The sequence below is a fragment of the Lytechinus variegatus genome, chromosome 9, assembly GCF_018143015.1.
Source record: "Lytechinus variegatus isolate NC3 chromosome 9, Lvar_3.0, whole genome shotgun sequence".
In the NCBI taxonomy this organism is placed as follows: domain Eukaryota; kingdom Metazoa; phylum Echinodermata; class Echinoidea; order Temnopleuroida; family Toxopneustidae; genus Lytechinus; species Lytechinus variegatus.
The window spans coordinates 31,707,327-31,732,481 of NC_054748.1; the positions used below are offsets into that span (position 1 = coordinate 31,707,327).

Sequence of the window (25,155 nt, forward strand, 5' to 3'; positions counted from 1 at the left end):
CAAAACCGAAGATTTTTAACCAAAGAATAAGGGACGGTCCACGATTTTTTTTAAATTGTGGCTCTCAAAGGGGGGGGGGGGGGGCACGGACACGAGCCGGGTGTGCCCCCCCTGGATCCGCCAGTGAGTGGGTGGATGACCTATGCCAATGGTAGGTATTTTTTTCATCATCTTGTTCTTATTTTATTTCACATAATTGTAAATTATATCAATGTGGGGAAGGGATGGTATTGACCACGATCTATAGTTATGAAAGTGGAAAAACGAGTTGTTGTTCCGATGATGGTTTTTCAGATGGATGATACATTTCAGTATAATGGTAAACATCCAATTAAGAAGTAAAACTCATTTCCATAATCATTCAAATGAAGTAAAAAAATAAAAACGAAAAACACTGTGCATATCCTATAAGTGATCGCATATTAATGATTTTGAATTCCTAAACCTTGGCAAGGAGGGTACCGTTGCGAATTTGAAAACATCTCTTCGGCTATTTGAATTTGCTCGATCTTTATACTTGTTTAAATGAAATAACCATGAAATCGCGTGCCAATATGATTAAATCAAATAAAGTATTTGGGTATTTAAATGTTTATCTCATAGGTCATTCGAATTAGTTGCAAATTGAACTATTACATTATTTACCATGTCTCATGTCTAGAAGTATGCTGTGTAAATGTTTTGTAGATTTGTAATAGTTCATATTTTCATGAATCATTGGTTTTTGGTGAGCTATTTGTTGTGGTGTCATGATTGTGGCGTATTCTTTTGAATCATTCAGTGTTGACCGTAATTTCAGTACAAAATGGCTTAAGATTTATACCATCTGTCTTTCAAAATATGCCATAAAATCAATATAACAAATAAATTCTTTACGATCCGTTTATCTGTTTGGCTGATGGGTTAGAGTAGGCCTAATCAGTAGCGTGATTTAAATGTGATTTGCCTTTCATTCAAAATAATAGAGAAATTGATGCAATTTGATTTACTTGTCGCATAAATACCAGAGATGTTCATTCAATTTTCTAAATCACACATTTCTGTCTTAGTATTATCCACATTATTCTGTACATTTGTATCGTAGGTATCATCAACGTGGATAGAGCTACGCGCTCTTTTGGGTCCAAGAAAAGTTCACCTAAGGTCAAAAGGTCAAGCGCGCACAGAGTTACACACTTTTTTTCTGTTGCCTGTGCATGGTGTGCGACAGTGAGCAATGAACACCATCCAGTTTATAAATATCGATGGTAGGCGTACTTGTATATACACTGCAAAAACACCGGTGTTAATTTAACACTAGCCGGTATCTATATCGGTCAACACCAGAGACTGTTGAAACAACACCGGTTTGGCGTTAGGCCAACACCAATATCGGTTTGATTCTTAGTGTTTCAACACCTCTCTAGTGTGGACCGATATAGATACCGGCTGGTGTTAAATCAACGCCGGTGTTTTTGCAGTGTAGTGTCACCATTTCCATTCAACAATATATACTGCATCTACTCAAGGAGTGTCCATTGTCTTTAAACTCATACTAGTTTTATTTCAACTCTTTTCTATTAAATGTTTTTATTAACTACTTGTGTGTTGTTTGATTACTTCTTTATTTTGCTGTAATTACATGCATCACTGTGTGGAAGAAAAACCATATGAGAAAGAATGCCAGAAAAAATATATATACACATGAAAATAAAAATCCAAAGTAAATTGGCTTTAAATATGATATTGCTAATACCCATGTTGCCCAATGTCATTTACCCATAAGGCGTCCGTGTCGGTTTTCGAAAAGAACTGTATCTTGGCGTTTACCATTAAACAGTTAAAGGGATGGTCCGGGCTGAAAATATTTATATCCTAATACATAGAGTAGAATTCACTGAGCAAAATGCCAAAAATTTCATCAAAATCGGATAATAAAGTTATTGAAGTTTAAAGTTTAGCAATATTTTGTCAAAACAGTCGTCATGAATATTCATTACGTGGGCTGATGATGTCACATCTCCCCTTTCCCTTTTCTTATGTTACTAAAATCATACTATTTTTCAATATTTCATACTTGTATGAATAACATGTCTCCCTTATAATGAAATAAGTTGCAGCAATAATGCACTAAATCAATTGTCAATCCATGTTTTCTAGTTCTTGGAGGTAAAACTGAATAAACCTAATTTCATATAATAAAATACAAAAGAACATATGGGGATGTGACATCATCGGCCCACCTAATAAATATTCATGACGAAATATTGCTAAACTTTAAAATTCAATAACTTTGTTATTTGTAATATGATTTTGATGATATTTTCGGTATTTTTCGCGGTGATTTCTACTCTATTTATTGAGCTATAAATACTTTCAGCCCGGACCATCCCTTTAAAAGCTGTCCTGCCTAGCTGTTTCTACGGGAGTTCCCATAAACAGAAACAGGAGAATACATATACCGTGTGAGTAAACAAAAAAATTGACATCTTAATAATCCCCAGTTTAAGGAAAAAAATATGCCATGAACACAGAATCATTATATGGCCTGAAAGAGTATGTTCTAGCGAATAATTTGATACCATAATGTATTTGGTATTATGTGTTAACCGGGGTGTTAACACTTGGATGTGGGGGGGGGGGGGGGTCATGAAAGAACTCGACAGTTACCATAGGAACAGTGCCTCTCAGCCAAGCAATATCATGGAAAGATGTCAGATCTGACAAATTGTCGGATGAAAATATTGATAAAACGCTCCCCAGGAGGTACTCTTGTCAATCGCGCATTTTGTCAGTAGTGTATACTAGTAGTGTCATTGTCATTTAAAATCCATGCATGGACCAATATTGACGAGGCGTGTAAATAGTCTCTCGGGCCCGTTTCATAAAGGGATAACTTTATCATTATGTAAGGACTAGCATTTGGTAACAGGGGTCACCAACCCGCGGGGGGGCCACTTACATTGACGAGTGGATATCATGCGCGACCAAAAAAAAAAACGCGTAAAAAGGATGTCTTTTTCACGATAGGGCACGTTACGTACGTAACATGATAAGGGTGTCAAAAACAGAAAAATAATGAAAAAGGGCATCTATTTCTCTAGGAAAATTACGTTTTAGGGTAGAATTTGCAGGGATGGAAAAACAAAATTAAAATGTTTTATAAAGGATGCCCTTTTAGCCCCAACACTTCGTGTTTAGAGTCCGATTTGCGCGAGGCCGTGTAGAAGGTGGGATCCCCGGGGGCCACTTCCATTCACGAGTGGATATACCATGCGTGACCATGGGGTCTCGAAAAGCACCCTAAACACGTAATTTCCATATTCTGAAAATGCACCCCTTAACAAGTATCGGCGTGTGAAACCCTAACCTTTACAAGTATTGGAAACAAAACGATACTCTTGGCAAATATTCCCTGAAATGAACCCCTAAACAAGTACAGGAATGTTTTATTGTTACGGGTACTTCGGTCGTCGGCTTTACCTCATTGGTTTAGTACGACCCCATCTTCTACACCTCGCGCAAATCGGACTCTAGACACGAAGTGTTGGGGGCAAAAAGGATATCCTTTATAAAACATTTTGATTTTGTTTTATCATCCCCGCAAATTCGACCCTAAACACGTAATTTTCCTAGCGAAATAGATACCCTTTTTTTCATTATTTTTGTGTTTTTGACACCCTTATCACGTTACGTACGTAACGTGCCCCATCGTGAAAAAGACATCCTTTTTTTGGTCGCGCATGTTATGCACTTGACAATGTTAGTGCCCCCCCCCCCCGTGGAGTCGTACTAAACCAAATAAGGTAAAGTCGACGACCGAAGGACCCGTTACAATAAAACATTCTTGTACTTGTTTAGGGGTACATTTCAGGGAATATTTGCCAAGAGTATCGTTTTGTTTCCAATACTTGTTAAGGGTAGGGTTTTACACGCCAATATTTGTAAAGGGGTGCATTTTCAGAATATGGAAATTACGTGTTTAGGGTGCTTTTCGGGACCGCATGGTATCCACTAAACATAATTTGCACTAATGGAAATGATGTCCTATACATTTATATTTAATGTAATTCACACTGAAGGAACACGCATGGTTATATTACGCAGTGTTCCCTCTGAGTAACTTCTACCGAAACCAATCATACCGACTTCAAAGCTAACGCGGTATATACAAAATTCTGAAAATACTGAAAATTTGATAAAATTCGAACAAGCTGAATTTTTGCTGCAACTTACTTATGAATTAAAGGACACATAATTATCTTTTAAAAATGTATGAAAAATTGAATAATTATATCATGTAATAACATAAGAAAGAGGCAAGTGGGGATATGTTATTAAAAAAATCATGACGATGTGCATACTAATCGTTTTCACAAAATATTGATAAACTTCAAAATTGAATAACTTTCTTGTTTGTTATCAGGGCCCTGTCTTACAAAGAGTTACGATTGATCCAATCAATCGTAACTCTATGGAAATCCATCAGTGTCATGATTTTTTTTCTACAGGAAATTTGCACAGTGTCTTTTTAGAAGCACAGCAAACTTTCAAGAAAACACTGAATACATGAATATACATCATAGCTAGAAAATATTTTGAACAAATATGCATAATAGATGTTGATATTGCTGGCCGTCCGTATATAGTTGCGATTGATCGGATCAATCGCAACTCTTTGTAAGACGGGGCCCAGATTTTGATGAAATTTTGCCTGCTCGGTGAATTTTTACTCCCCATTACCTCTTTAAAAGTAAAACGGTGCAGGTCCGCAGCTGTCAAAATTTTGTGCTACATGCCCGTGGCAGGATTAAGAAAACGCATAGGAAAGAAAAAATGGAGAAATTAGATAAGGGGGGGGGGGTATGAAAATGAGAGAGGGAAATAAAGAAGAGGAAATGGGGGAGAAAGAAGAAGAAAAGCACTAGAAGGAGAGAAGAAAGGATCTAAGGAGAGGAGAAAAGAGAAGAAAAAGCAATAAAAATTCTGAAATAAGCGGGGGAAGGACAGGGGCAAATTCAATGTGGTGGTCTCATGGGGTCTAATGAATGACGTGATCTATATGGTGGTCAATTTCAAGCTCAAAGCTTAAGATGAAGGTCTCCCACATTTGAAAATGTACTATGTTGATAAATGTAGATATATATATATTTATGATTTTTGCTGCTATTTTTTGTAACAAATTAAAAAAAGAAATTTATCAGGTATAAATATATTTTAGATTATTAGATTGTATATATGTATATGTTATTAATTATATCATTTACTTATTATGTTTTGCTAAGAAAAAATGATTTCACTTGTATATGATTTTATTGGAATGTGGAAATAAATAAATCAAATCAAATCAAGTTTTGCCAGGGAGTTCAAATTGACCCGAAGTATATAGGGGCGCCAATCTGAGTGAGATACATTGATCTGCAGTGGTCATTGGTTTTTAGACATAATTATACGCCGCAGTAAAATGATCTTTTAGCAAAACTTAAACTTTGAAAAAAAAAATATTTGAAGGGTCTTTCTCGATCTCAGCAGTCTGTGATCTCTGGAGAACCCATCCCCCAAAAAAAAAAATGAGAGAGAAAAATCGAAAGATCATAAATAGACAAAACAAGACCTTTGGAGGTTCATAGAGAGCCAGCTGCATGGAGGACCATAATTGGTCTGCTGACTGTTTTGAATCGTTTTAAAAAGTTTTGGAACCATAAATAGGGCACCGAATGCCATCGAAAGAGATCGGTCGGGTATCAAAAGATATCATCAAAAGATATCAGGGAGACTAAGACCAGTCAAGTTTATTGGTCTCCAGCGCACTGCCGGATCCAGGGGGGGGGGGGGGGCACAGGCGGGCACAGTCAAAATTTTTAGTCGCCGTTTTTGTGCCCCTCCCCCTTTTAAATTAAAAGCGAGGAACTTCTTCGGTGTTTTCTTCATTTTTTTGCTCGTCAATTTGTTTTCGTGGACAATTAAATGACCTTTAGATTTTGGGTGATATTCTTTTCTTTTTTTGTTTGCTTGCTTGTCAAATTTTCCTCGGGAAAATGTGCCCAGGGAGGTGCCCCCTTTGGAAAATCCTGGATCAGCCCCTGTTCCAGGGTCTTAATCTTTTTATTGGGAGGGGGCTGGAGAGGGAGGCACTAAAGGGCGCCAAAATAAGTTGCAATTAAAACTCATCATTGAGCTGACCAGTGAGTCTTCCCGACATGTTGTTTGTTGGATATTAATGGCGACCAGTCATATTTGACTATTACCGCCAACTCATTAGACCTACTATTATTTTCTTTCTTTTCTTCGACGTGTCCTTTAAAATCGTTCCTCTCCTTCTTTCTTTGTTTTTTTCTAATTATTATTATAATTATTATAAAGGCTATCGTATCTTACAGGTTACCACACGTGATCCCGTCCCTTCATACGACACCGTCCAGACATCGTCCTGCCTCTCCGGTGTAGACAGGGGGCTCCCTTTGAGATACTCTTTATATAGTCTTGAAACTCAGAAAAGAAATAGAGAAATAAACTGTTAAAGAGTCTTTTCCCGAAATGATCTCGCATATACCAAGCAAATACATGTATGTCCGTTTTGTTTTGTAAATAAAAAGATAAAATTTGATATGGGGAGATTCGGATGATTCGAAATTTATGGGGGCATCCAAAATGAGGGCTTTAATAAATGAAATGGTGCATTGTTTGTTCAAGGTTGTAAGTTAGATGGACATGGAGATGATGTTAGTAAACAAGATATATATATATATATACACACACACATGCATGTACATATTTTTTCCCCTTTCTTCCATTTCTTCATCTTTATTCTTTTTCCTTCCATAATACTAGTACATCATCTCTATACAGTGCGTAAAAAACGGGACAGATTTGAAGTGTATACATTTTTTGTTTCAAATTATGATTTTGGTGTCGATAGGTGCTCTTGGGTCTTATTCTTCAAATGTTATTTTTAAAAAATAGTTTCGTTCATGCTTGAGCGAACACGGAATGTATTTGTCTAGGGTTAAAAAGGAGGCTTGCGCCAAAATGGCATCAAATGATAAATATGATGGTCGGACTTCTGGCTAATCAGCAGACTACCTCTTAACCTTTTCATTATCTTTGCCATAATTTTTTTAATTATGCGGTCAAAATTTATTTCCAAATCTACTTATTTGCTTGAATATTTCTGTTGTTGTTCAATTATGTTCTCTTTTAGGTTTGAATATTCCTTCTTTAGGCAAGAACATTTTTTTTTAAACCGAAGTTAGGGAGACCGTTTTTTTTCAAATCCTTTCATTGTGTGCTACAAGGGTTATGGTGCCTTTGAACAGTGGCATACTGATGGCTGGGGTGCTTCCCCCCAATTAAAAAAAAATCATGACCCAAAAAAGGTGGAAAAAATAACAGAAAACATAGAAAGTGAAATATGATATCATTTTCTGAGTCAAGATCACAAATTTTGATATTTTAATGAAAGAGTGGAAAATTTTGCTTGCTCGCTTCGCAACTTTTTGATACATTTTACCCGATCTGCCAAATCTTGCTCCTTCAAAATTGACTCAATACACCATTGCCATTGAAAGACATGAATACCTTCCTGTTTGTCCTGTCAAGGACATAATTAAAAATTGGTGAAGGATTCAATAACCCCTTGAAAATAGGAATCATGTCTTTTATAGGTACCGTGACATAATTGTTTCACATATAAAAGGATTTGAATGATTACAAATCCTCCCAATTAATAATGCAATTCTTCTCACTTGGGTTGACAAAAAGTCTTCTTTTCTTACTTATGAAGGAAAATACAAAGGTAAAAGAAGTTTGAATGAAAGAAAAATAATTCAAGTAAATACATAAATTTATAAATGAAATTTGATAGCATTATTCGAAAATTATGGCAAAGATAATGAAAAGAGAAAGTCTGCTGATTAGCCAAAGGTCTAATCAAATTTGTCATTTCTGCCATTTTGGCGCAAGCTTCTTTTTAAAACCCCAACAAAAACGTCCCGTGTTTGCTCAAGCATGAACAAAATTCATTATTTTAATGGCATTTCAAAGATAAGATCGCAGAGCATCTATAAACATCAAAGTAAAGATATAATATTTTGAAACAAATTTTGTATAGACTTCAAAACTGTCCCGTTTTTTTTGATACGCACTGTATATCTTCCATCAAATCCACTCCTTTTTATTATCAGCTCTCTCGATCGCGCGTTTACGTTACGCACTCGCAGTGTTAGCGCCACCTTTTGTCGTAAATTCGTTAATTTGAGATCCCGCGCGCCAAGGCTCTGTGAATGAGTCCGATACTACCCAAAATCGGGTTCTTTTCTTCGATTTTCATCTTTACATCAATAACATCACGAAAATAATGGACCCACAGAAGCTAGTTGAGATCCTACAAGGGACTATTCATCCGGAATTGAGAGAAACTGCGGAGAAACAACTTGATGAAGTAAGTAGTTTGCGTAGTGTCTATTCGTCGACCACATCACATTCGCATGCATGTCACACGTGTGTCAATGGACAAGAATCAGAATGAATGAAATTGAAAACGACGAGTGCATGCATTCATGTCGGAGACTGAGAGTGCGAGTGTGGCAATACCAATGACAATGTAACTAGCCAGGAGGCGTTCTGGGGTAAAAATCATAGTACTATTCGTACCTTTTACCCCCTAACGCCAGGCACTTGCCCGTATAGGGCCGCACGTCGGAAAGGAAAATGCAACTATACAAATGCACCAAACAGCGCCTTATAATTTGAATCTGACGTTAACACTTCTGTACATGGGTATAAATATCGGTTAGGAAAGTTTGGTATGCTTGGTAATGAAAGGGAACAAAAATCGCAGAAATGGGATGAAGAAATAAAAGTAGAAGAGAGTTTCCTACTCACATTTGTTGTCTTCGCCATCTTGGATCCATTGTTAATGCAACCTAGTTACGTGACGCTTATAGAGGGCGGCAAAATCAAGTGCTAGAATGTCCCGCTTCAACCACTGAACCAGGGGGGTGTTTCATCAATATTGTCGCGGGACAACTATCATCGCTGACAGTTGTTGCGTGACAATATTGATGAAACACCCCCCTGGTTCAGTGGTTGAAGCGGGACATTCTAGCACTTGATTTTGCCGCCCTCTATAAGCGTCACGTAACTAGGTTGCATTAACAATGGATCCAAGATGGCGAAGACAACAAATGTGAGTAGGAAACTCTCTTCTACTTTTATTTCTTCATCCCATTTCTGCGATTTTTGTTCCCTTTCATTACCAAACATACCAAACTTTCCTAACCGATATTTATACCCATGTACAGAAGTGTTAACGTCAGATTCAAATTATAAGGCGCTGTTTGGTGCATTTGTATAGTTGCATTTTCCTTTCCGACGTGCGGCCCTATACGGGCAAGTGCCTGGCGTTAGGGGGTAAAGGTACGAATAGTACTATGATTTTTACCCCAGAACGCCTCCTGGCTAAATGTAACGTGAGGGTAACCTTACTGGAATTTGACATGTTATTGTAAAGCTTCTCTGCATTTATATAATGTCATTTCACAAAATGAAATTTGCATTTTCTTACAAATTACACGGATGAGTCTTGGCCCTTGGGAAGTTGGGTTCCGGCCCGCGAAAAAAGCGTGCCGGAGCCCAAGACTCGCCTGGCCTGAGCTGGGTTAAGTCGAGATCTAATAATAACAGTTGACAGTAGTCGAGGCGCACGGCCAATAATGGAGACTGTCTCCCATGAGAGAGATCTCCAATATCAGAGACTTTCATGAAGAATTTTGGTATCCAATTTTAGAGATAGTCTCCAGTTTGGCACTCATTCAATGAACAAGGTTATAATATAACCTTGTTCTCAGTTATATCTCCATGTGTGACAAAATAAGGGTGGCAATGTTTGGCTTATTTTCTCTTTTTCTTTGGGGCAAATGCTTGATTTTTTTACACTGACAGCTTCCATTAGACCTGTTAATTCATACTGCTTGGCTCTTATTTAAATTTGATTCTTTATATCATTTATTCTTAATTAAAAATAGAGATAAAAAAATGAAAATTTTCTTGCCATATTACTTTCCACCAATAGAGGGCGTACACAAAAATATGCCCAAAATTCAAGTTTTTGAGCGCTCTGGTGAATACAAAAATTATTCCCACATTACTAATGATAAATAAATTGCAACTGTATGGAAATTAGTAATTTTGGTCACAAAAGTGATATTTTAATGATTTTTTTAAGTGTGTGCTCTATACAGCATTGGCATACCATAGTCCTACCTGTAGATTCTCCACAGGCCAGATGGTAGCAGTGAACAAGTGCAGTTTGGGAGACCAATTTTCTTTGTTTACATTTGCTTAAAAAGGATTACCTTGGCGCAACGTTCTCGCCAGTGTAGAACACACGTGTCGCATGCGACACACGTAAATTCCACAAGCTCTTGGTGCGACACACGCAAAAAGTGAGCGACACGGGCAAAAAAAAAAATTATAAAAAGTGAGGGAAAATCATCGAAAATAATTGTTGCATCATTCATCATCAATCCTCAAAAATATAGGATGTTTCAGAATCATTTCGGCAACAGACAAACTACGATCTTATCATTTGATGACCGGATTATCCATGCATAGACACTGGCGCATTTCGACTTCCAGCCGGCTAGCCAGCCAGCCACGCTAGCTTTGCCAGCGCGCTGGCGCGGCTAGCTAGCTGAGCCAAAGCCGAACCTGCACGCTATGTTTGGGACTGAATTGTCCGCGATGCGACGTAACCTTTCTTTTTTACATGAAATTTTGATTTTAAAAATGAATTGTTCCATATAATTTTCCTGGTAATTACTTGCTAAGTATATTCTTAAAGTTCATTCTCAATTTCTGCTGTCATGTCACAACGAAATAATTGTTGAAATTCTTGGATGTATGAATGTATATAGGCTTGGGCGACGTGCGTATGGCAAGCTATTTTAACATTTTCTGATATCAAAAATTATTAGATTTATTGATATCAAGAATTAATTTCTTGATATCAAAAACTCATTTCTTGATATCAAGAACTCATTTCTTGATATCATAAAACGATTTCTTGATATCAAGAAATTAATTCTTGATACCAAAAAACATTTTTTATATCAAGAATTACTGATTAATATTAATAATCAGAATGATTTCTTGCAATAAATTGACGATCGAATTCAGAAATGAATTCGTGATGTAAATTGATTTCTTGTGATATCAAGAATTCATTTCTTCATATAAAAAAATAATTTCTGGATATCAAGAAATCATTTATAAAAAATCAGAATGATTTCTTACAATACATTGACGCTTGAAATCAGAAATGAAAATGAATTCTTGATAATTCATTTCTTGATATCAAGAATTAATTTCTGAATAAAAATCAGAATGAATTCTTGATATCAAGATTTAATTTCTGAATAAAAATCAGAATGATTGCAATATATTGATGCACGAAATCAGAAATGAAAATGAAGATCTTGATATCAAGAATTCATTTCTTGATATCAAGAATTAATTTCTGATTAAAAATCAGAATGATCCCGGGAGCGAGATGTTAATGTTATTTGTATGACAGCTAATTGCTGGATTCACCATTTATTTTTCATTCTTTCATCTAAAACAGACTATAATTTCTTGTATTGTTTTTTACATGTGTGTACAGTTCTATTGATTGATTTTCTAGGGGCAGGGGGGGGGGGGTGGCATGAGATCGATGTTTAGGTATTTCTAATCGATATGTCACGCCAACTCCCCCGCCCCTAGATCCTGCATCGTACAGATCAGAAATATGCCTAACACTTTGCAACATATTTTGAAAGGGAATTTGAATTGCAAAATGATGAAAATGGTCAACACATTTTCGAAGTCTCAACCTAAAAAAATAAAGCATGGTAAAATGAATGATAAGTGTTTATATATATTTCCAATATTTCCCAACTGAAAAATAACTTACTGAAAACACACGTTCGTGATACGTAGGTGTCATTTTCAAGTGACCAAACATTAAAGCGGGAGTTCACCCTGACAAGAAGTTAATTGTAAACATTGCAGAAAAACACAATGATATTAAAGCATTGATGAAAGTTTGACGAAAATCCATCAAAGACTTTCAAAGTTATTAGAATTTGTATAATTTTTTTTATTTGTACAATCGCTGATTGAAAAAAAAATCAATGAAATGTCCTTCACCACCCAAAGCAATCGCTCACGTGGCTCATGTTTTAAAATGACCTCAGTGGCTGCCCAAATGAGCCCCAAGAGAAACGATTTTTATCTCATGTTTACCTGATTTTATAGTTCAGCAAATCTTGACAGATTATCTAAATTTGTTGTCGAGTGTCCTGATGACAGATCTGGCTGCTTCACCCAACATGCCCAAGGTATTACGCAATGTACCTTATGACGAAGGAGGTATCACTTGCTTTGGCTGTAGCTTCATTTTTTTATTTCTTAGAGAGTTCATAGCGAAAGGTAAATAAAATATATTTTAACTCGTTAGGACCTCAAAACAATTTTAAAACATTCCTAATCGATCGTTCATTAATCCGAGATGTTTGTGACTTCATGATTTTCTTTTATTTTCTTTCCCGCGGTTGTCAGAAAAATGCGTGATTTATATTTATTTTTGGAGAACGGGAGTCCGTAACGAAAGGTATATCATGTATATTTTAAATCATTAACACCTTAAAACAAAGTTAAAATATGTCCTGATAGATCGTTCATTAATCTTAGATGTTTGTTACTTCTGTTCTTTTATTTTCATTCCGCTGTTGTCAGAATAAATGTGTGATTTTTATTTCTTAGAGAGTTCAAGGCGAAATGTATATAAAATATATAATTTAACTCGTTAGGACCTCAAAACAATTTTAAAACATTCCCAATTGATCGTTCATTAATCTGAGATTTTTGTGACTTCTATTTTCTTTCATTTTCTTTCCCGCAGTTGTCAGACATGTCAGAAAAATGCGTGATTTATATTTATTTTTTGAGAACGGGGGTCCGTATATAACGAAATGCATATCAAATATATTTCAACTCAAACACATCAAAACAATGTTAAAACGTCCTGACAGATGCGTGATTTAATTTCCTTTCGGGGAACCGGAGTCCGTACCAAGGTATATCAAATATATTTTAATTCATCAACACCTTAATAAAACAGTGTTAAAACATGTCCTGATAGATCGTTCATTAATCTTAGATGTTTGTGACTTCTGTTCTTTTATCTTTATTTCCGCTGTTGTCAGAATAAATGAGTGAATATTATTTCTGAGAGCGAAAGGTATATAAAATATATTTTAACTCGTTAGGACCTCAAAACAATTTAAAAACATTCCTAATCGACCTTTCATTATTCTGAGATGTTTGTGACTTCTATTGTTTTTTATTTTCTTTCCCGCGGTGTCAGAAAAATGCGTGATTTATATCTATTTTTTGAAAACGGGAGTCCGTATATAACGAAATGCATATCACATATATTTTAACTCAAACACCTCAAAACAATGTTAAAAAATGTCCTGATAGATCGTTCGTTAATCTTAGATGTTTGTGAATTCTGTTTTATTTTTATTTCCGCTGTTGTCAGAATAAATGTGTGAATATCATTTCTGAGAGAGTTCAAAGCAAAAGGTAAATAAAATATATCCTAACTCGTTAGGACCTCAAAACAATTTTAAAACATACCTAATCGATCGTTCATTAATCTGAGATTTTTGTGACTTCTATTTTCTTTCATTTTCTTTCCCGCAGTTGTCAGACATGTCAGAAAAATGCGTGATTTATATTTCTTCTCGGAGAACGGGAGTCCGTAACGAAAGGTATATCAAATATATCTTAAATCATTAACACCTTAAAACAATGTTAAAACATGTCCTGATCGATGCATGATTTACATTTCCTTTCGGGGAACGGGAGTCCGTACCGAAAGGTATATCAAATATATTTTTATTCATCAACACCTCAAAACAATGTTAAAAAATGTCCTGATAGATCGTTCATTAATCTTAGATGTTTGTGACTTCTGTTTTATTTTTATTTCCACTGTTGTCAGAATAAATGTGTGAATATCATTTCTGAGAGAGTTCAAAGCGAAAGGTAAATAAAATATATCCTAACTCTTTAGGACCTCAAAACAATTTTAAAACATACCTAATCGATCGTTCATTAATCTGAGATGTTTGTGACTTCATGATTTTCTTCTATTTTCTTTCCCGCGGTTGTCACAAAATTGCGTGCTTTATATTTCTTCTCGGAGAACGGGAGTCCGTAACGAAAGGTATATCAAATATATCTTAAATAATTAACACCTTAAAAACAATGTTAAAACGTCCTGACAGGTGCGTGATTTATATTTCCTTTCGGGGAACGGGAGTCCGTACCGAAAGGTATATCAAATATATTTTAATTCATCAACACCTCAAAACAATGTTAAAACATGTCATGAGAGATCGTTCATTAATCTTAGATGTTTGTGACTTCTGTTCTTTTATTTTCATTCCGCTGTTGTCAGAATAAAATTAATGTGTGATTTTTTTCTTAGAGAGTTCAAAGCGAAAGGTATATAAAATATCTATTTTAACTCGTTAGGACCTCAAAACAATTTTAAAACATTCCCAATTGATCGTTCATCAATCTGAGATTTTTGTGACTTCTATTTTCTTTTATTTTCTTTCCCGCGGTTGTCAGACATGTCAGAAAAATGCGTGATTTATATTTATTTTTTTGAGAACGGGGGTCCGTATATAACGAAATCATATCAAATATATTTTAACTCAAACACCTCAAAACAATGTTAAAACATGTCCTGACAGATGCGTGATTTATATTTCCTTTCGGGGAACGGGAGTCCGTACCGAAAGGTATATCAAATATATTTTAATTCATCAACACCTCAAAACAATGTTAAAACATGTCCTGAGATAGATCGTTCATTAATCTTAGATGTTTGTGACTTCTGTTCTTTTATCTTTATTTCCGCTGTTGTCAGAATAAATGAGTGAATATTATTTCTGAGAGCGAAAGGTATATAAAATATATTTTAACTCGTTAGGACCTCAAAACAATTTAAAAACATTCCTAATCGATCTTTCATTAATCTGAGATGTTTGTGACTTCTATTTTCTTCCCGCGGTTGTCAGAAAAATGCGTGATTTATATTTACTCTTGGAGAACGGGAGTCCGTCACGAAAGGCATATCAAATATATTTCAACTCAAGCACCTCAAAACAATGTTAAAACATGACCTGATAGATGCGTGATCTATATTTCTTCTCGGAGAACGGGAGTCCATAACGAAATATATTTTAAGTCAATACACCTCAAAAACACTTTAAAACGTTTCCAGACAAAAAGCCCCATAGATTTTTAGATAAACAGCAACTTAACATTTCAATATTTTGCCGATATCAACTTTAAGTTAGGTATTGGTGTGCGCCGCCGATTAGAACAATATTACAGCGAACTTCGCGGATTGGCAATAAAACTTGACTTTACCGGGATCAAATCATCAAAGCGCATGTGAAAATCAAAACATCACGTGTAAAATCGGCCACCATCGAATCGGCGGGTTTACGACACGCGTAAGAAAAATCCTGGCGAGAACGCTGCCTTGGCGGCAGATAAAAATGTGATAAGCAGATTCCTCATGAAATATTACCCCTTTTCACTGTCTACTTTAAAAATCCACCATCTACTTTTGTTTTTATAAGGATTTTTGTTGTCATCCACACACAATACAAATGGGCTTCTGACCTTAGTGGGACAAAAGTTTGGGTGGAAAAAATCATGCTTTTGTTGGTGTTGTTTCTTTTGTTCTTTTGGAAAGCAAGTCTCCAATATGGGAGATTGTCTCCCTTATTGGAGAGAGTCTCCCATATTGGCCGTGTGCCTCTACTGGTTGAGACTTTAGCTGAAAATTAAACATTGCTTTGATAACTTGATTTCTGTTTTTCATTTTTTGGCGACCCCGCTTCTTAACGGTCAAGCCTAGTCTTGAGGACGCACTGATGATGATATTTTTAGATATGTCATACTTCTTCATCATTGACGTCTTGACACTCTCCATAGTGTCTTAAGCGAACGACCAAAACAAAGATGGATTTCCCTAGGAAGTCCATCTTTTTAAACCAAAATCATGAGAATTCTATTAATGTTATTCATTCTTACACCTTCCTACGCCTAATGTGTAGGAAGGTTTTAAAATTATTATATAAAAATATAAAAATGAAGATTTCTTACCTTACTGATGCCGCGTAGACCCCTCGATCCACATGTAAACAATGGAAATACAATAGTGTCGACCCTTGAACCGCTTATGTATGACGTACTTCCGGAAAGCAATGCCGTCTTAACAAACAATTTAGAGATAAAAATTATTAAATATAAAAATTTATTTTTTGATTATAAATAATTCATATTGATATATATATAAATTATTTATGATCATGAAATAAATTTTAATATTTGTTAAATAATAAATTTTATCTCTAAATTGTTTGTTAAGACGGCATTTCTTTCCGGAAGTACGTCATACATAAGCGGTTCAAGGGTCGACGCTATTGTATTTCCGTTGTTTACATGTGGATCGAGGGGTCTACGCGGCATCAGTAAGGTAAGAAATCTTCATTTTTTATATTTTTGTACTATTTTTAGAACCTTCCTACGCATTAGGCGTAGGAAGGTGTAAGAATGAATAAAATTAATAGAATTCTCGTGATTTTGGTTTAAAAAGATGGATTTCCTAGGGAAATTCATCTTTGTTTTGGTCCTTCGCTTAAGACACTATGGAGAGAGTGTCAAGACGTCAATGATGAAGAAGTATATGACATATCTAAAAATATCATCATCATTGCGTCCTCAAGACTAGGTCAAGCCCACCCCAGAAAAATGTTAATTTCAATAAATAGCATGAATAGAGAAAATCAAACTAACAGTTACACTGGGCCTAAGGCTGCAGCTTAATGCTGAAAATTCAATCAAAATTGGATGTAAAATAGGAAAGTTATGACATTTTGAAGTTTTGCTGAATTTCACAAAACACTAAACAGTGATAACCATATGCACAACTCCATGAACTCAGTGACATGCAAATGAGACAGTTTATGATGTGATCCTTACCACTCTTGTTTTTAATTGTTTTAATTATACATTATTCAATTATTAACATATTTGACAATAAGGGAGGGATTTGATTTTAAGGCGCGCGAGAGCGATCGCGCGCTACATGCGCGCCTTAATCCATTTTAGGTAGTGTGATTAATAGCACGCCTCGCGATCGTTGACCTGCGCGGAAATGCCTTAAGTCGCCCTCGAAATCACCCAAAATCATGCTTATTGCCAAGTGGTAACAACTCAATATGCGCGAGCTCCGCTTACCATTTAAAAATCATCCAAAATCCAACACTCAAAGTCATGAATAATCCTAGTTAAAAATAGCGAGTACATGTAGCGCAGTTTCAAATTCCAACGTTGCGTTATTTTTTCTGTACCACGTATTTCCATACACATGGTACCAAGTACGGAAAAAAAATCAATGCAACGGTCGGAAACAGTTGCATGTCTAGGGGTCCATTATGACTACCACCATGTGCAATTTCGAATGCACATGTTTTCCCTACAGATATCACAATTCTGTGATTAAATAATTCGAATTACACAGGAAATAAATCCCTGAGTCTTGTAACCTAGCATTGGTGAGTTGTCATTCGGCTTTGCTTTTCAAAACGGCTTATTAACTTCCAAAATAAGTTACCTTATTTGTTAATTATAACTTAAAAATTGTTTATTTTCTTTTTCTAGGGGATGAGGTATTATATCAGACAATAAATCATCAAACAAAGCTCCATCTATTTTAAAAGGCTAGCGGCAGGCTCACGCATTGGCGCTTTTACTATCTAGCCAGTTAGAGCTCTGTCTCTCTGCCAGAGCTCTGGGGACAATTCACTCAGTAAAGGCCTCAATGATGGTGATTTTCTGTTTCAGACAGAGTTTACATTTCATGAATATTATTCAAAACTGCCAATAAAGTTTGATGATTTCTTCATTGTCATGTATATTTAAGTTCTTAATGAATACATTCTCACCAAATTTAGACTCCCCAATAGAGAAATGAAATTTTCATGGAGATCTGCGTTTTCAAAGAACTTTAGGAAAAGTTAGGGGATGTGGGCCTTTTAGACTTTATTACATGTACATGGCTGAGTACAGGGTATTGTACTGGAATAAATGGAGTAGAAATTAGATATCAAATTCATTTATATCCAAGTCCAAATCACAGTCACACACACACGCACTCATCCACACACATCCATCCACACACACCCACATCCAAGATTCTATAAAGCATGAAAAATAACTTTAAAAATCATACAATATTGAACAAAAAGTAATAATTCATTAATAAGTGAACAGGTATTCCTCAAAATACAAAAAAGTAGCAATTAAAAAGAGCCCCCGAAATGCAAAAAGTAGCCCCCGAAATTTGCCCCCCCAAAATTAAAATGGAGCCCCTGAAAAAAAAATTGTCAGTGACTTACCGTAACTTTAAGCCAAAGTCAAAACCTAACTCAAACAGGTTTTGATAACACACAATCTAATTAAAAAACATTGTAATATGATTACAAATACTTCCTTTGGTTGTTGATTGTAACTTCATAGTACATACATTTGTTTTGTTAATTGGACAAAAAGCTCCTCTTGTATGTTGAAGAAGAGCTTTTTGCAGTGCTTCTCTACCGCTCTCCTTAAAAGATCTAGGAGAGCTATTTATTGCTCCCCTCAATTATAAAACTGAGTCCCTGAGTAAGGACCAACTTGATGTCTGAAACATATTCTAATTCCACATGTTCAGGGAGGAATTAATCGTTGTTTCACTTGACAATGAGGAGAAAATTAGAATAGTTCATACGTGTACAGTATGTTAACATACAAAATAAACAGTGGATCATGTCATCAGCCTCCTAATTTGCATACCAACAACCAGGATGTGCATGTAACTGTTTGTGAAATTAAGTGAAACTTTAAAATGTCATAAATTTTCAGTGTTATGCTTGTTGGATTTTTCTCTTTTCATTCAAATCAACTTTTTGTTGGGGTGGACTTGTCCTTTAAATTTAAGATAAGCTGCCACATGCTCATGCTCTGGAAATATGGCGCAGATTTTGCATTTTTAAAAGCAAACTCTTTCTCTCTATCTCAAGGTTCATAAAATCATCGGTTTCACTCCTACGTTGCTGCATACAGTGATGGATGAGAATCACCCCTTCCTCGTCCGCCAGGCCGGCGTCATCTATCTCAAGAACATGGTAACCCAGTTCTGGCAACAGAGGGAGGTCGAGACTCCTCTTGAACCGATCCCGTTCAGCATCCACGAGAACGACAAGAATCTCATCCGGGACAACATCATCAAGGCCATTATCTCTCTCCCGGAACTCCTAAGGTGAAATTATGGAGTGACTTACAGGGAAAGCCCACGCCCACCCTAACAAAAAAGTATTTAGAGAAAAATATTACAAGTAAACAATCACAGTGTTGAAAATTTCTTCAAAATCAATTTTGAAGTGAGATAGAACTATTTTTGTGAAGTGGTTAGCCTTGTTTGATCTTCTCTTTTTATCCGACTCAACTTTCTGTTGTGGTGGGCGTCCCTTTTAAAGGGATGATTCAACCCGGTTGAACTATTGGTAATGCACAATACCTCACTCTAACAAGCATTATTTGGCTACATCATTTGAGCACGTTGCTTGGACATGTACATGTTCTTTTACATTTGTGCTCAATGGGGCACAATTTGACACTATACATGTACATGAAATTTCAAATCAATATTCATTTTGGAACCATTACTTGAAATAGGATTTGAAGGGTTCAAGATAAAACTACATTAAAGCTGGTCATTTCAAACCGTCTGATCGTTGGACAGTCAGATGAGACTTGCTTTATAATTTCATGTTTTGTTTTACTTCCTATTTCTTCTCTTTATTACAGAGTTCAGCTATGTGTGTGTCTGAGCACAATGTTGAAACAGGATTACCCTGGAAAGTGGGAAGGAGTTGTACCATCCATTGTGGGATACATAAGCTCTGATGACACCTCCGTTTGGTTTGGAGGATTCCTGGCAGTCTATCAACTAGTCAAGAATTACGAGTGAGTCCATTGTTGAAATAGGGGTGTGCAGTGTAAGCTTATTCCCATTCCCTTGCTTTTTAAAGAGGAAATGGGTTCTGATGACACCTCTGTTTAGTTTGGAGGATTCCTAGCCGTCTATCAATTTATAGTCAAGAATTACGAGTCAGTCCATTGTTGGAATAGGGGTGTGTAGTATAGTATATTGCATATTTCTTTGCTCCATAAATTCTCTTGTTATACTGATTCCCTAGCCAAAAATAATGATTTTCAGCTTAACCCCCCCCCCCCCCAAACTGAAATGTTCTTGTTCATGTGGCAGCTCTGCCAGGGTGATTTACATGTAGAACTATAACTGATTTGATTTCATTCTCCTGTAAATGTTTGATTGGTTTTGGTTGTAGATTCAAGCAACCTGAGGACCGAGGTCCATTGAAGGATGCGATGAAGTTACTCTTACCCTGGATGTCACAGCGATGCGCCCAGTGTTTACCGGACGCATCGGAACCCTCGGTGCTTCTCCAGAAACTCATCCTCAAAATCTTCTATGCTCTTATCCAGGTAACTACATGTATTCATCTTCATTGTCTAAACTCACTACTTACCAGTGTACCTGGAGGGGAAGGGGGGGGGGGAGGAGTGACCTTTTCTTTGTTTTGTAAGAAAAAAAAATGACAGCTTATCTTGCAATGATCTTTGATCCGTCTTTTTGTTTAACCCTAAATAGACTGGGCTATTTCGACGCCTAAGAAGACTGGGGGGGGGGCTGATTCAGCCCCCCCTTATGATCTCGGCCGTCGATCGCGCGATCGCGACGAAAATTGGCACATGCGTTACCCATGGCATTATCTACAAAACTATAACATCAAATTCCGCAAAAAATCTCATGTCTCATTAATTATGCTAATTTATGCGTAAAATCATAAGTTTGCTCTAATTAATAAAATAATGCCCCTGAAATGCTAATTTTTGTTTCACATACTCTAGATAGGCATCTGATCAAATTTATTTCAAAAAAATTTCAAAATCACATTTATTTTCTTATGTATTCTATTGTTTTCTAAATTTCTTATGTATTTCTTTGTTTTTCGACTTTTTGTTTTTTATTGTTTTTTCAATGGAAATTGTTGGGGACTTTATTTTGACCATAAAAAAGATAAAATTAATTGATTTTAAGCAGTAAAAGGAAAAATAATGATACATTTATGAATTTAGGCTAAAAACACTATTTGCATTGGATTTGTACACAAATTCACGTGTTTGAGTAATTTTGGGTCTGCATGCACTTACAAAATGTTGCGTAATTTCGGAACCGCGTACCCGGGGGTCACAATTTTGGTCTCAAAAGTTGCGCGAGACTTGAAAGTAAAAAGTCAGCGAGCGACGCGGTCAAAAAATTTCGTGCGGCGGATTTATCGCGAAAAATGTCGAGGGGGGGGCTGAATCAGCCCCCCCAGTCTTTTTAGGGTTAAAGTCGGTAGAAATTTTTGACGAGTCCTTCTGGAAGTAAATGTGACACTGGTCCTCTTTTTTTCAGTCAAAATTCCCCCCCCCCCCCCCGACAAGGTTTTCCAGCAATGCCAATTGGGAAACCCTACTGTTCATTCTTTTTCAAACCCCAAAACTAAAAAAACAAAAAACAAAGCATTTCTCAAGAAAATGTCTCAACATATCAACTTTTGTTTGTCAATCAAACCTTATTAGTGCACCATAATATTCGAAACTATAGACCTATGCTCTCAGTAATAAAATTCTAATGAAAAAAAAATCCCTCTTATAAACAAAATGTTATTTTTCCCTTTTGTCAAAGCAGAAATAATAATGATAATAATAATATAGGTATATTTACCCAGGGAAGCCGCTTCAGTTCCGAAAACTGTTCCCCCAGCGGGCCCTGCTATTATTATTACCCCGGCTTTAGCTGTGCTGCCTAGGCGCTCAAAGCATTCAAGGAAATTCTTCCTACCGGGTACCCATTCATCTCACCTGGGTTGAGTGCAGCACAGTGTGGATAATTTCTTGCTGAAGGAAATTACGCCATGGTTGGGATTCGAACCCACGACCTTCTGTTTCAAAGTCCGAAGACTAATCCACTGGGCCACAACGCTCCACTTTACTTAGCAAATGTTGATTCAGAAAATGTTTTTGGATGTTTCCTCTTTTTCCATCATAATATTGGAGCATGGTGGAGGTGTCTTGGCTGGAACATGATGATATAAGTTAGCATGAATGTCAACATGATTTATTCTAAATCTAGCTTACCAAGTCTGATATGCCAAGCATAAGTTCACTGAATTTCACCTATAATTGATTTAACTTCAAGAACTTCACTAAAGTATAAGTTCATTAAATTCCATCTAGATTTTAGCATAATTTTTTTTCTTGCAAGTAGAGTACACATAATCATGTTTATGTACGTCTATGAAGACGAAAAAGAGTTTTCCACTGCATATGGTTGTGCTCGTTGCGTGACCCGAGTTTGGTCACTAGGTCAATGGTCATAGAATTCAACGCTCATCGTCGCAATAATTTTTACTTTTTATCAGTTATTCATCTGCTTTTAAAATCTAGGTATCAGAAAGTAATAACAGATATATGAACTTTTTTACAAGTTCAAAATGTGGAAATTTATGAGTGAAAAAAGAAAATTTGTGGTTCATTGAACCGCTAATATAAGGATGTCATGGAATATTGTCATTCATTTAGTTTGTTACATAATACAGACACTGATCACTTCATTGTAAGCCGTGTGTGGAAGATTATTTCCCATTTCTTATGATGTGTTGTACATGATATGTTGGGCTATTAAAGTTATTGGTCAAACTGCAAAATATGGGTGTTTTGTCGTGAATATGTTGAGGTGGGTGAATTTTTTGTTGGTTTCCTTCTCCGGCAGTACAATCTACCACAAGATGTAGTCACCAGGGAAGTCTTCTCCCAGTGGATGGATATCATCACCGCCATCTTGGAACACCCAATACCAGTAGTAAGTAAAATGTAACCTAATAACCGCCATCTTGGAACACCAAATACCACCATAAATGCTATGAATCCAGTGACCGGGTAATAATAATTGTGAAGCGCTTTGAACAGTGGTAGATTGATAAAGCACTATATAAATGCCAATTATTATTATAATTACTACAGTTTTCATGTCAAATTACGCCATGACTCTTGACCAGAGTCATGCTTTTGAGCATGAATTGGTATGTGCACATTTGATACACTGCTAAATACATTGTACAGTGGCAAACTCATCTGTAGGCAAGTGATAATGTTCGTTTCGCGCATGATCGCGTCACTTTATTTTCATTGCTGCGCATGTTATTGTGACATGCGTGTACACAGTGTTTTCTTGAAGTGTGCTTGAGAAAGCTATGTGGCATCCTGGGTAAATGTTCCTGTAGGATTGGCATCTCTGCACTTTAGGTGCTGTTCTATCACCTCTTCAAAGAAATTTACATTACTGCACAGTGCATATGAAATTAATGTTATTTTAAAATTATGACTTTTGAGCTTCTGAATTACTACCTTTTACATGTACTTAAAGGAGACACCCGAAGAATCCAAAGTATATTATAATGCCTTTTTGTGGTCATCATTGTAAAGGGGAAGTATTACTAATCAGATATATAACTTCACTTTTCAAAATAGTCATTAGAGTTTGCAGAAATCAGCTCTCAAAAATGATTTATTTTCATGCCATATTTCTGCCTTCCATCGGTCCTCTTGCGAGCTCCAGCTGAGTGACGTCACACAATGAGCGTGAGCAGCTGAGCTGACAGCAGCCCATTGAAGACGATCTTTCCAATCAGCGTTTTTTGCTCTTAGAATTGTTTATTCCTCACAAGATTGGTCTTGTTATATAGATAAAAGTTTGAATTTACTGAACAGTGAAATAAAGTGCACATTTAACGTATTTTGGTAACCGATACTTAGCTTAGAAAAAATGATTTTTTTTCAAGAAATATATTTGAATAAACAAAGCATATTTTCACTTAGAAATCACACTTGCGACAAATTGATATTATAATCAATATAAAGCATAGACATTCTTCGTCACGACTGAAAAAAAATTATGAAATTTCATTACGTAACAAAGTCAGGAACCACAAAATAACATGGCAATATCCATCGCGAAATGATTGAAATTGCAGTTGAATTGCCGAAACATGATTAGCCCACAGCGGCGAGCGGACTTTGTTTCATATATCTTAAAAGCACACCATAATGTAGGAAGTGGTCTGTGGCCAAACGTGTTGGCCATCGTTTTGTCGTGTGCGAGGACCCTGGTTCAAAACTCGGATTAACTTGGTTATTTTTTTTTATTCCTTCTCGTCCCTACCCAGCTTTTTTTTCTTGTGAAATCCCATTCAGACCTGTATTTATCAAATCTTATTTAATTGCTGCTTTTGATTTTCAAGTTCTTGATTAGATTCTACTCTTATTTGGGATGGGAGGGGTACAGGATGAGTTAAAAGTCAAGTCCACATCAACTAAAAATTATTTGAATAGAGTAATTTCCCTTGCTGTTTTTACTCAAAACAGTCACAAAACAATGATATGCAAATTAGTGTTGTCACATCACATTCGTTTCTATTTTTTTGTGGCATTTTGTTTTTTAATTCTTTGGAGATTTGAGTATAGGAATTTCTTCATCCGAACACAATAGGTTACATTTACGGAACTGTAACTCTAAATGTTATTTGGAGGAATTAAAATCCCTCTGAAAATTTTTCAGAAAATAAATAGAAAATTAAATATCAAATCTACATGTCATGTAAATATATCAAACAACAAAATACAAAAGAACTTAGTGCGTGTGACATAACGGTTAGTGTAATTTGCACATCGACACAGATGAGCATATCATCGTTTTATAAATTAGGCAAAATTTCTCAATGTTAGAGTAGTAATTATATTAATTTGAATCAAAGTTTTTATGAAATTTCCTGCAATATCTTATTTTTCTTTAAATTCAAATGAATTTTTGATTGTGTGGACTTCTCCTTTACTCTTAATGTAGGGAATGCATAGCAATATTTATCCAGAAAC

The 25,155-nt window shown here is 35.9% G+C and overlaps 1 protein-coding gene across 1 annotated transcript in view; it reads left to right on the plus strand.

Moving 5' to 3' along the window:
* Positions 1 to 8,220: 8,220 nt before the first annotated feature.
* Positions 8,221 to 25,155, plus strand: part of LOC121421759 (importin-7-like) — a 45,519-nt gene continuing 28,584 nt past the window's right edge. Inside the window, exons 1-5 of the mRNA XM_041616559.1 lie at positions 8,221 to 8,419; positions 19,176 to 19,414; positions 19,963 to 20,121; positions 20,505 to 20,661; positions 22,997 to 23,086. Coding sequence (XP_041472493.1) covers positions 8,336 to 8,419; positions 19,176 to 19,414; positions 19,963 to 20,121; positions 20,505 to 20,661; positions 22,997 to 23,086 — 729 coding nt within the window. The 5' untranslated portion in view covers positions 8,221 to 8,335. The remainder of the gene's footprint in view (positions 8,420 to 19,175; positions 19,415 to 19,962; positions 20,122 to 20,504; positions 20,662 to 22,996; positions 23,087 to 25,155) is intronic.